The sequence below is a fragment of the Mustela lutreola genome, chromosome 9, assembly GCF_030435805.1.
Source record: "Mustela lutreola isolate mMusLut2 chromosome 9, mMusLut2.pri, whole genome shotgun sequence".
In the NCBI taxonomy this organism is placed as follows: domain Eukaryota; kingdom Metazoa; phylum Chordata; class Mammalia; order Carnivora; family Mustelidae; genus Mustela; species Mustela lutreola.
Window position 1 is genome coordinate 96,172,694 of NC_081298.1, and position 10,789 is coordinate 96,183,482.

Here is a 10,789-nt window from a genome sequence, read left to right on the forward strand (position 1 = left end):
TTGGTGGAAAATTGAAAGTTGGGGGATGGCTTCAATAGCCTTAAGGTTTAAGAAGGAGCTGGATCTAAGTTGTATGTGGAAAACAGGGAAGATTTTGTCTGATTTCTTATGGCACTCTCATTCTTCCTCCCCGGTAGGTGAGAGCAAGATAAAGGCAAGTAAGCTTGGGGAAGGGTGAGACCATCTGTACTCAAACTACACATTTTCTGGGTTAGTGACAGCCAGGTCATTTATACCGCAAAGGGTTGCTCACAGGTGGGGCCAGGCAAGAAGATGTTGCTGGAGGAGTTGGATGATACTGTGTCATCTCTAACTCATGGATCCTGTATGTGCCGCTGCAGAATCAAACTAAAATTTGGCACCACAGAGAAAGAACTTTTATAGATCAAAATGAAGTACACAAAGGTGGGTTTGGCATAAGTTGGGGGTTTGGGGGGTACATCAGTCATTCTCCAATAAATAGAAGAATGCTAAGGAAAGGGTCCAACCATATGTATACTGTGGCTTACCCAGTCTCCTCTATTCTCAGTCCACCATTTCTTGAGACTCGGGTTCTAGGATTTACATTTGACCCTAACCTTTGGTTGGCTACCTCAGTGCTAGCCTGAGAGAGGATCTAATGCCTTCAGATGAGCTCAGTTCCACTCCTTAGGCAGGTCATTGCAGGACACAGGCATCGCCAAACTCTCGGGTGGAGGAGGATTCACTCTCTACTGAAGAATCTGCCATTCCTTCTCTCAGCTGATTCAAGAGGTCTCTGCTCTCGCTGGGAGGCAAGTTACTCAGGAAGTATGGAGGGGCCAACTCTACCAGCCTGACAGAGAGAGTCACAATTAGATGATTTCTGTACCCTCTCTTATAATGCAGATTCTTAAACTTCTTCCCATTCCTTCCACAAACTCTGTGCCCTTGAATCATATGTCACTGCAGACTACTAAGATATCCTCTTCTTCTTAAGGCTCTCTAACTCCCCAGTCATAATTTTGGCCCCAAGAAGAGGAATAGGCAATGTAAGAGGGGCATCAGGGAACTCACATCTGTGGTTGAATCTCAGAAACAATGGAAAGGCAGTTGTCTTTGGAAATGGAGAAAGTGTGGTAAAGAACCCATGGCGGGGGTCTGGTTGGAGACCTGCGGCTTCGGTAGCAGCAGTACGGAGAGAGCTGGGCCACGTGCTTATGGGTCAGGAGCAGATAATTTCCAGTCCCATCTGTGTCTCGAGCCACCTCATTGAAAAGCAAAGACAGTGGAGGAGTAAGTGAGGGAGAAGAGGAAGGCAGTAGAAAAAAGAAAAGCGGGGGGGGGGGGCTGAGAAAGAATTAGGAAGGGCAGTGAGAGTATTAAAAGTAAAGCACCATCTCTAGGTGTTAGAGTCCCTGCCATATGGCATTTCCCATAGGCCCCTATACCCCAACACCTCAAAGAAAAGTTTCTCCTGGTTCTAAAAAATCTTTTGAACGGTCACCCAGACCCCTGTTTCAGAGGTGGCATATCAATTTTTGGTCCCCCTACTTTCTCCTCCTTTTATGACCTTTGCCCCAACTCTTTCCCCTAACCTTAAGGAAGTATCCCGACAGCAGTGCTTTCTGAAGGTCTGTGCGATTCTGCTCAGAGCCAAAGGCTGGCTGGGACAGTGGAAGTTCAATTTGTTGCATGAGTTCTAGGAGGTCACCTCGAAGTTTCTGGGCTTGGCACAATGCTGCCCAGTTTAGCCCCCGAGCCTGGCACCAAGCCTTGTCTGCTCCACCTACAAAAGGAAGGGAACAGCTACAGCTGCAAAGAGTCCCCCAAGAGAACCCAGCTCTTGGCTGAAGGGCCTCCTCCTGGGCATGGAGATTTGCCAGCTGGTTGCACACCATTTCCCTTCTTTGGAAAATCTGGCATTTTTAAAGAAGATGCAGAGTGGGCTACTCACTCTGTATAAAGGCTTCGTACACCTGGATCAGAGAACTGTGATCACCATCTGTATGTTCCAGGGCCCGACGCAAGGCAGCTTCTTCTGCAGAGAGTGGAGGATGGGTGAACCCAGGAGCAGCTGGAGAAGAAGAGAGGAAGGTCGTTTTGGGGAATGAGAAAGGACAGCAGTACAGAAGGGTGAAAAGGTAGCAAGTGTCACTTTGGGAAGTTTATTCAAGATATTGACGACTTTCTAGGTGCTCTGCTCTTTATTAGACATTGAGGATAAATAAATGAAAGACAATCTCTGCCCCAAATAACTTAGGGTCTGGTGAGAGAGATAAGCAAACCTGATCAGCACAACAGATGTGTGGGCCAATATTTGAAGTTCTTCTTTTTTTTTTTTTTTAAGATTTTGTTTATTTGTCAGAGAAACAGAGAGTGCACAAGCAGGGGGAGTAGCCAGCAGAGGGAGAAGCAGGCTCCCCGCTGAGCAAGGAGCCTAGTGTGGGACTTGAAACCAGGATCCTAAGATCATGACTTGAGCGGAGGGCAGATGCTTAGCCAACTGAGCCACCCAGGCATCCCAATATTTGAAGTTTTGTTAGGAATTAGCTCAATAGAGAAGGGGCAGAGAGAATCTGAGCTGTGCACATGGCAAGGCACAGAAATTAGTAGTATGGCCTGTTGGAGACCTGCATGCACCTAGTATGGTTAGGGGGAACGGCATGTGAGGCAGACTGGCAGGAGAGAAAGCTGGAGAGGCAGGTATGGGCCAGGTCATGAGAGGCTGGATGTGCTGTGCCAATGAGTTTTATTCTGTCCAGAATATAGAGAATAGCTGTTGAAAAGAGTTTTGAGGGAAAAGATTCCAAGTGTTTAAAGTTTACTTGAAAACATAGGAGGCTAAAGGGATCCATGCTGAGTGGTGGTGAGGATCTAACACTGGCATTGCTAGTGAGTGTTGAGACAAATAGATGAATTTTAAAAACATTTTGGAGATAAAAATGAAAGAACCCGGGGAAAGATTAGTCTAGGATAATGGTAGTGGAGCTGCAGAGAGGATGGCATGATTTGGTGGTGGTGGAGAGCAAACAGTTTAAGCAAGTGCTTGACTTCGGTTCCTGGCTGGGGCACTGTGGCCAGTTCTGATAGAAATGTCCATTAGGCATGGGATATATAAACCTAAGATTCAGAAAAATGGTACTGGCAGGGAGGTAGAAGGATTGGACATTTTAGGTGTAAAGATGGCTGTGCACGAACTTGCTCAGAGAGCTCAAGGAATGAGAAGGCAAAAGGTGCAAGGATGGAACTCTGAGGCCCGATTTACAGCGGAGGAGCAGAGGACAAAGAGCCAGGGAAGAGAGGAAGGGAACTGCTGGACAGCCAGAGAAGCAGGATTAAAACCTGGTGGAGCGAGTCACAGAGGTTTAGGGAAGCAGCAGTTCCTTTGTTCGTTCGTTCCTTCCTCCTTCCCTCCCTTCTTTCTTTTTAAGATTTTATTTATTTATTTGACAGAGACATCGAGAGAGGGAACACAAACTGGGGGAGTGGGAGAGGGAGAAACAGACTTCCCGCTGAGCAGGGAGTCTGATGCGGGGGCTCGATCCCAGGACCCCAGGCTCATGACCTGAGACAAAGGCAGATGCTTAGCATCGAGCCACCCAGGTGCTGAGGGGGTAGTTTCAAGGCAGGAGTGGTCGGCATTTTCAAGTGTTAGAAGGTCATAAGGAATAAGGACTCAGAAGTATTCAGGGAGTTCAGCCTCCGTGGGGTGGGGGACGTCCTGGCTGAGCTGTGAGATTTGTCAGTGCTGCGTGCGGAAGGCTGTGATGCAGTGGGCGGGGACACCCCGGGGCCTGGGGTAGAGATGATTCTGTATAGTTGCAGGGGAGTAGAGGGTGGAGGGAGAGGAGTGTGGAGGTCTAGTAATAACAGGAGAGATTAATGCACCTTGGGGGCAAGAACCAGCGTTGGGAGGAGGCTAAGGACATGGGAGAGGGCTAAATGGTTAGGGCTGGTTTTGTGGGCACTGCAAGGGAAGCAGAGGGGCAAGAGCTGCCATTTGGGGCCAGAACACCAGAAAGGGCTGAGAAGGGCTGAAGTGGCGGCAGGAGTTAGAGAAGTGATTCATACCAGTGAGCATGGCAGCGATGGTGAGCATCTCGTCTACACAGTTAAACTCGCAAGAGGCCAGCAGGGCTTTGGCCAGCTCCGGGGGCAGTGGGAACTCTGACAGGATGACTCCCAGGTCTGACAGGTTCCCATCATCATCCAGGGCTGCCAGGTAGTCCAGGTCTTCCAGGGCCTGCATCAGGGCTTCTGGAGCTGGTAAGGAAAGAGGGCTGAGCGGGCAGTGAGTATTGGAGCCTGGAGGTCAGACAGCAGGACCTGGGGGGTGGGTGCTCACCAGGCCGGTCCAGGAAGTGACACTCCCCAGGCTCTGCAATCTGTCTCCTCTTTAGAAGTAACACCACGGGGCTCAGATTCACCTCACATATCCTGGCTGTGGGCAGCAGAGGCGCCTCTAGTTCTAGGAAGGACTTAGGGTACAGGCAGAGGCAGGACCCTGAGGGGAGAAAGACCTGGGAAAGAAGGCCACTGCAGGTTTCTTGGGTTTGTGTGTGGGGATTCTTTTCATGTTTGATCTCAGTAGGGCAAAGGCTCTTACCTGGTGGGACCCCTTTTGCCCGCAGTCTTCTTGCCTCTGCCTGACACTTGCTGATTGGTCTCAATACTTGGGATTCTGCTCGAATCTGAGGATTGTACACCTGTCACCGCCCCCCCAACCAAGGCCAAGACAGATCAGAGTGGGCCACTTCTATCCTTAGCCCCCACATCCCCTCATCTCTCTCACTCACACTTCGGAGCTCCAGTCCTGAGTCAATGACATGTCGGATGGAAGGGAGGGAGAAGGAGAAGTCAGCCAGCCAGTGAGTGACCACGACCTTTCGGGCACCCAAGTCTGTGTCCTCGTATGCAGCCTGAACGGCTGGGCCACATCCGGGGTGAAGGGGCAGCACTCGTGGTGGAGGCCCCCTGAGAGCCAAGGGCCCCACCTCCCTGGACAAGGATTCACAGCACAGCAAAATTTCCTGAAGGGAGGGGTGGGGCATTAAGGCAGTTCTCACCTTTTAGGTGACAAACCCCTTTGAAAAAAAAACAATGAAAGCTATGGCTTTTCATTCTGGAAAAATGCACATAAAGTTGTCAAAATTTTAGGAATTCACTGAGCCATAGTCTCTGTGTTAGATGGGTGGTAGACCTCCTTACCCCTAAATCCTTCAGTTTTTCCTAAGGACTCCAACATAGTAAATACTACAACTTCAGTGTTCCTAATAAGCATTGCTCCAACTCCCCCAGGAAAGGAAGGCAGCAAATGTGAGGACCTCCTTCTGCAGCCCATTTTTACCTCCTCACTGGGTAGGTACACCAGCACATCTCCTGGAGCCTCCTTCGTACACAATTCAATCACAGCTTGGCAGGCAGCTTCCACTCGATCAGTAGGGACAGTGTCCCTGTATACAGGTGTGGGACACGTGCCAGGCCGTCTGGGTACATGCACAGTAGGAGGGTTGCCCCAGAAGGCTTGGAGCTTGGGTTCAAGGGCAGGGTCAGTAACCACAACCACTCTCGAGTCCCCTGGAAGGTTTCCCAGCCTGGCATTTTGCAGCAGCCCCTGGAGCAAGTCCGAGGCCACTGACCGCTCCTGGGCCTCATCCAGCACCAGCACGCCCCACGCTCCTGTGCCCCGGGTTGAGGCTACCTCCTGCAGAAGCAGCCTGTCCCAGCAGAACCTGTTGACATTGGCAGTAGGCAGAGGAGTCAGGGTGGACACCAAACAGCTTCAGAAGCCCAGGGGAATATCTGCCCCGGGGGGGCGGAGGGGGCGTAGATTTTGATAGCAATGTCAGAAAAAAAGACCTTGTGAACCTGTATTGAGACCCACGACCTCACTGATGATGCCTTTTTCAAAAGCTGTACTCCAGTTGGGCAGGTGAGGGCCCCCGACTGGGGTTAAGGGCTTAATTCAGCATTGTATTGTGCATGATCTAAAGGGTAACATGGGCTGAGGGAGCACTGAGTGAGGTGTCAGAGGTCTGGGCTTGTTTCTACTGTGTGAGGAAAATCAGATTTGGGTCAGGCCTGCCAAGAGGCCTCACCTGAGCAGGGTGTCTGGCCCCGTGCAGTCCTCTTGGGGAATGCTGTATCCAACCTCATGACCCAGGGTTAGGTCCATCTCATCGGCAACCCGCATGGCCAGGCTCAGGGCTGCCAGAGGGTGGGGCTGAGTGACAGTCACTCGGCCTTCCTGGAACCCCCTGGCCAGTGCAAACTCTGCACACCACTGAGGGATCTGGGGTAGGAACAGGAAAGGACAAGCAGTCAGGGAGATGCTGGACTTCAGTCAGAAGTACAGGGGGACCTATGGCCATTCTCATTTGGGGAGTCCTGTGGTCCTTCAACAGCCCCCTGGGCTTTGACCACTCCCCTGGAACTCCAAGCAGCCCAATCCCCACCTTGCTAGGGGAAGGACCAGTTCTCTAGTCCCTCCCTTTGTCTACTCCCAGAATCTCCCCCCACCTGGGTGCTCTTGCCAGAGCCAGGCTCTCCAGACACCAGCACCACTCCACCGGGGCTACTCTCCAACTGCTCCAAGAAGATAAAGCGAGAAGCCCAGATGGGTAAGGCTCGGCGCTGCTCAAGCAGCTCGTAGTAGCGGGAAGAAAATGGGAGCCCATCAAAGGGGTTCACAGCCAATTCAGACTCCCCGGGGTTTGGGCCAGACTCTTCTGCCAGCCCAAGACGCTGAGAGGCCATGGTAGCTGCCTGGTAGTACCTACAGAAGGCAGGGCAGTGATTAAGGCCTTGCATTAGATGACTGACACCAATTTCCCACCCTTGATCCCTAACCTGTACCCTCAGGCGGTAATGTGCTGGGGTCCATCCTTCCCAGCATTTCTTGCCTGCCAGGAAACAGTGGAGCCTTGAGTCTGAAAGTGAGGGACGATCAGAAGTGGACTATTAACCTGTTAGGTAGTAAAAATCCTGTGACTAACACAGGGGGCCTCCAGGGCAGCAGGAATTAGGGTAACCTGTGAGAGGTCCTGAGGGGAAAAGCCTAAAGAGATAAAGAATAGGAGAAGGGAGAGGGTAGGAACCGGGGAGCAGGGCCACAAGGATCCTGGATTCAAACCTGCTTGCAGCTCTGAGACGTGTCACAACGGCAGCCAGGTCCAGACCCACCCAGCCAGTCACCACCAACACAGACCCGAGTGAAGTACAAAGGTAAATTCCGGCTTCGCCCTGGGGCTTGGCTTAAATAGGAATCCTTAAGCCTGGTTTTGGGGTGTGGCCATTTGCTCCACCTTATTTAATGTGTCAGAAGCCTATGGAAAACAGGTTCCAGATCCCACGCCCAGCATGTGTATGCTATAGTGTACATTGTGTGTGTTTGTGAAAGGCATCTTGGGACGTGTAGTTTTGCAGCTGTGTCTTCACAAAACTGGACTGAACACTCATGCTAGGGTCCAGCTGCCGCTGATCTTCAGTTCAGTTACACTTCCACAGTATCACTCATGTCTTGACACGAAGGGGTGATTTCAACCACTTCTCAAACCCACAAAGGGGCTCTCACCGCTGTTCCCCCCCCAACCAGGGGGAAAGGAACCTGCTCAGTGGGCTTTTGAGCCCCAGAGAGGCAACAGAGACTTGAGTGAAAACCCTGAATTTAATGTGATTTTGCGGGGAGCCCCATCCCTCCCTTTTTACCACCCACCCTTCCAGCCAGTTGTAAGTTGGGTGAGGGCTGCCCCCAGTCTCCGTCCTGCGGCTCTGGGTGCCATCCTGTGCTCAGTCAGCCTCCTGGGCCTGTCTCTCTGTGAATCTCCTGCGAGACATAGGAAGAAGACATTGTGTGGGCTTTGCCACATTAGCCCTATGATTAGCTCTCTTCTCCAGCCTGCCCCTTCCTACCCACTGTCCTCTAAGCCCCTTACCTTCTCGCATATTCATAGAGTGCCTGCTTGCGCTCCTGTAGGCTCTCCTGCCGGGCCCAGGAGGACTTGGCAAATGTGAGGGCTGTGGGCTGAGGGGTCACCGGGCCAGAGCTGGGGAACTGAGGTGATCACAATGTCAGAGGGCTTGCGAAGTCATCATCATTAAACACGCATCGAACGCCTACTTTGCAAGAGAGGCACTGTGCTAGGGTCTCAGGATCAAAAGAGACATCAAGGATAGGGAGTACGTAGACTGCCCATCCCAGCCCTAGTCCTGGACCTAACCATTTCCTGGATCTCACCTTGAGGGCGGAGGCTGTGGGAAGGGACTGGGTCCCTTCAGTGATATCTTCAGGCATGAACGCTACAGCTCCCTCAAGCAGATTAGTGATGGTCAAGTCTACACAGCCAGTTCTGGCTGGGGAGAAGGGAAGAGAGAAGAAGGGAGTCTGTTTTCCTGCTCACCTTCTCCCCTCACCACCCACTTTTCCTCTCTGCATCTGTCTCCTGTGTGAGGCTACCCTTTCCCATACCCAGGTCTCTCTGGATGACGCCCAGTGGCACATGGGGTAAAACCTCCTTGACTCTCTGAGCCAGAGTTGCCAGCTGCACATCAGGAGAAGGGCCAGGGGAGGGAGGGAAAGAAGACTGGGCTGCAAAAAAGAAATCCGAAACATGGTGAGTGGAGAACTGGGAGAAAGGTGAGACTAACTAGCACAGGAACAGGAAGGGAATCACAACAGGCTGAGAAAACCCAAATAACTTTGTGTACAGAGACTACACACCTGACTGAGGGCGCAATCTGGGGTGTCTTTGTCGTTTCATGTGCTCTGCTTTGTCTGCTGGAGTGAGTCGTGTCCCTGTCTGGCCCAATTCTTTGGCCACCAGCTAGGGAGAATTGGAAGATTGGAACTGTCAAGGTCTCAAGACTTCTTCCCCCTACTCTTAAAGAAAAACCCCACCTCCACCCTGCCTGTGTACCCTACCACCTGTTGTACACGGAGGGCAAACTCCTCATTCCCCTCCCCCAGCTGGCGATGAACAGGAGGGAGCCACCTGCAAAAAACAACAACAAAAAAGACAAAACAAACCAGGACCATGTTGTGCATGCCTGGGGTAGAGGCTGTCACCCTCTCCCCACTTTGATACTTCTTCTCATGTAACAGTTGTAATCAGAGTGGGAAAACAATACACGCTTTGTATTGCCTCTGTGATAGAACCTTGAAACTAAGATCTGCAAGCCTCCCTGACCTTGAGGTGAGCTTCTCCCAGCCACCAAAAAGTGAAGACAGTTAATACCTTACTTGATACACCGTGAAAGGAACGAAAAGTGACCACAGCAGTTCTGAGACCCAGGAGGCATCGGACACCGTCTGAAGGGAGGGTATGAAGTGCGGTCTAAGCCTGGGCCAGGAGTGGGAAACTTACCCTCCAAGCCCCAGAGATTTCCTGTCCAACACACACTCACCACAGAGACTAGGGGTCTCTGGACTCGCAGGGTAAGAGGTTGTACCACATCCTGAATAGAAAATGGCCAGGAACTGGAAGATGGAAGAGAGAATAGGATGGGATTCCAGCCAGCCGGTCAGCACCTGACTCAGAACAGAAAACTGTCAAACTGTACGAGTAGATAAATGAGGAATAAAGAGGTACAAGCGGGAAAAAACTAAAAGCGAACAGAAATCAACTAGGAGGGAAGAGGTAGGGCTGAAAATTGTGAAAACTCAAGGACCCCCAAGCTTCACCACCTACCCAGCTGGAGACCGATACCTGTGCTCACCCACCTGAAGCGCAGGAGCCCCTCCCGGCCATTGGTGGCCTCTTCCTCAGGGAACAGCAGCAGAGGGGTGGGGGGAACCCTCGTGGAAGCACAGAATCTCTTGAGTGACTCCACCAACTCCCCCCGCCCATCCATCTCCATGAAGCCTCGAGACCAGCACACAAAACTTGGGGGACTATTGAGTAGAGGCTGGGAATTGACAAGAGAGAAGGCAAGAAAAGAACATTGGGAAGTGAGAAAATAAACTGACATGTGGGGGTAGAGAAGTGGAATCAGGGGTAAGACTCAGTATTTTGTGGTCCCCAAGGGAAACGCGGCGGGCAAAGAGGAGCCTCAGGCTGGGTCCCAGGGAACCGCCCCGTGGAGCTCTCGGCTTCGCTCCCCACTCACGGTGCTACAGCTGGTGAGCAAGTTGACTATGTTATGGTCGAAAGGCGTCACATGGTTGGAAATGAGGACCCTGACGCGGTGATCCCGGAGTCCGGAGTCCTCCTGCCGGGCCACGAGCCCCAGCACCGCACACATGGTCCGCACCACGAACCTTGGGAAGCAGGCAGTGGTGACTTGACGGCCTCGGGCCGGGCCCAGCCCAGACCCTCCCGAAACCCCGGGGTCCTTACCTGCGAAGGACACTGTCTGGCAGAGCGCAGCTGACCAGGAAGACGTGGATCCCAAGAAAGAGGCGCAAGACGAGGAGGCAGAATCCGACTGGAGCGTAGAGCAGCAGCGCGAGGAGCAGGAAGCCGTCACCTGGGAGCCTGGGGGCGAAAGGCGAGGTGATCGGGCGCCGAAGGCCGAGTGGACGCGGGAGCCGGCCTCTTTCCGCCAGGGCTCTTACCGGTGCGAGTCAAAGAGCCGCTCCGGCCCCAGCGCGGGGGAAGGATCCATAGCTGCTGCTTTAGGACCGTCCGGCCGCCGCCGCCGCCGCCATCTTCGCGCCCCGCCGCAGGGGCTCCTGGGAAGGCGGAGTCTTCGGGCATCCGCCCAGGGTGCCGGCACCCGAAGTCTGGAGGCGCCCCGGAAGGGTTAGCGGTCCCAGCATGCCTCGCGGGCCCTTGGGCCACCTCATAACTCGTGTCCCGCGGGGACCACAATTCCCGGCATTCGCGCGGCG

The 10,789-nt window shown here is 52.8% G+C and overlaps 2 protein-coding genes across 11 annotated transcripts; both read right to left on the reverse strand.

The window, feature by feature from the left end:
* Positions 1–354: 354 nt before the first annotated feature.
* On the reverse strand, positions 355–7,457 carry DQX1 (DEAQ-box RNA dependent ATPase 1). Of its 6 annotated transcripts, none has more exons than XM_059188137.1 (11): positions 7,094–7,457; positions 6,481–6,736; positions 6,060–6,253; positions 5,309–5,693; positions 4,758–4,991; positions 4,307–4,667; positions 4,033–4,224; positions 1,916–2,035; positions 1,557–1,747; positions 1,036–1,226; positions 355–814 (listed from the first exon to the last, which is right to left on the reverse strand). In XM_059188137.1, the coding sequence occupies exons 2-11, from the start codon at positions 6,715–6,717 to the stop codon at positions 658–660; spliced, it is 2,262 nt and encodes a 753-aa protein (XP_059044120.1). In that variant the 5' UTR covers positions 6,718–6,736; positions 7,094–7,457; the 3' UTR covers positions 355–657. The 6 variants fall into 6 exon arrangements, with proteins under 6 accessions (XP_059044120.1, XP_059044122.1, XP_059044121.1 ...); XM_059188139.1 differs by having other exon boundaries at positions 4,307–4,465; positions 4,568–4,652; positions 6,481–7,457; XM_059188138.1 differs by having other exon boundaries at positions 4,307–4,465; positions 4,568–4,667; positions 6,481–7,457.
* A 151-nt stretch (positions 7,458–7,608) lies between these two features.
* Positions 7,609–10,781, reverse strand: AUP1 (AUP1 lipid droplet regulating VLDL assembly factor). Of its 5 annotated transcripts, XM_059188157.1 has the most exons (12): positions 10,514–10,692; positions 10,296–10,433; positions 10,066–10,216; positions 9,680–9,864; positions 9,364–9,436; positions 9,195–9,268; positions 8,885–8,951; positions 8,681–8,783; positions 8,429–8,548; positions 8,198–8,313; positions 7,896–8,014; positions 7,609–7,786 (listed from the first exon to the last, which is right to left on the reverse strand). In XM_059188157.1, exons 1-12 carry the CDS (start codon positions 10,561–10,563, stop codon positions 7,750–7,752), a joined length of 1,233 nt encoding a protein of 410 aa, XP_059044140.1. In that variant the 5' UTR covers positions 10,564–10,692; the 3' UTR covers positions 7,609–7,749. The 5 variants fall into 5 exon arrangements, with proteins under 5 accessions (XP_059044140.1, XP_059044141.1, XP_059044143.1 ...); XM_059188158.1 differs by having other exon boundaries at positions 10,066–10,433; positions 10,514–10,781; XM_059188160.1 differs by lacking the exon at positions 8,429–8,548 and having other exon boundaries at positions 10,514–10,693.
* Between the last annotated feature and the right edge of the window lie 8 nt (positions 10,782–10,789).

Bases quoted from the DNA above. Each gene is read 5' to 3' on its own strand.
- DQX1 (XM_059188134.1), bottom strand. From the start codon at position 6,771: ATGCAAGGCCTTAATCACTGCCCTGCCTTCTGTAGGTACTACCAGGCA. The intron at 1,748-1,915 runs GTGAGTAGCCCA...TTCCTTTTGTAG, and splicing joins GTACGAAGCCTTTATACAGA to GTGGAGCAGACAAGGCTTGG. The intron at 815-1,035 runs GTGAGTTCCCTG...TCTCTCTGTCAG, and splicing joins TCTGAGATTCAACCACAGAT to GCTGGTAGAGTTGGCCCCTC.
- AUP1 (XM_059188158.1), bottom strand. From the start codon at position 10,655: ATGCCCGAAGACTCCGCCTTCCCAGGAGCCCCTGCGGCGGGGCGCGAA. The intron at 9,437-9,679 runs GTGGGTGAGCAC...TCCATCTTCCAG, and splicing joins GAGGGGCTCCTGCGCTTCAG to TTCCTGGCCATTTTCTATTC. The intron at 8,952-9,194 runs GTATTAACTGTC...TGTTTTTTGCAG, and splicing joins TTCACGGTGTATCAAGTAAG to GTGGCTCCCTCCTGTTCATC.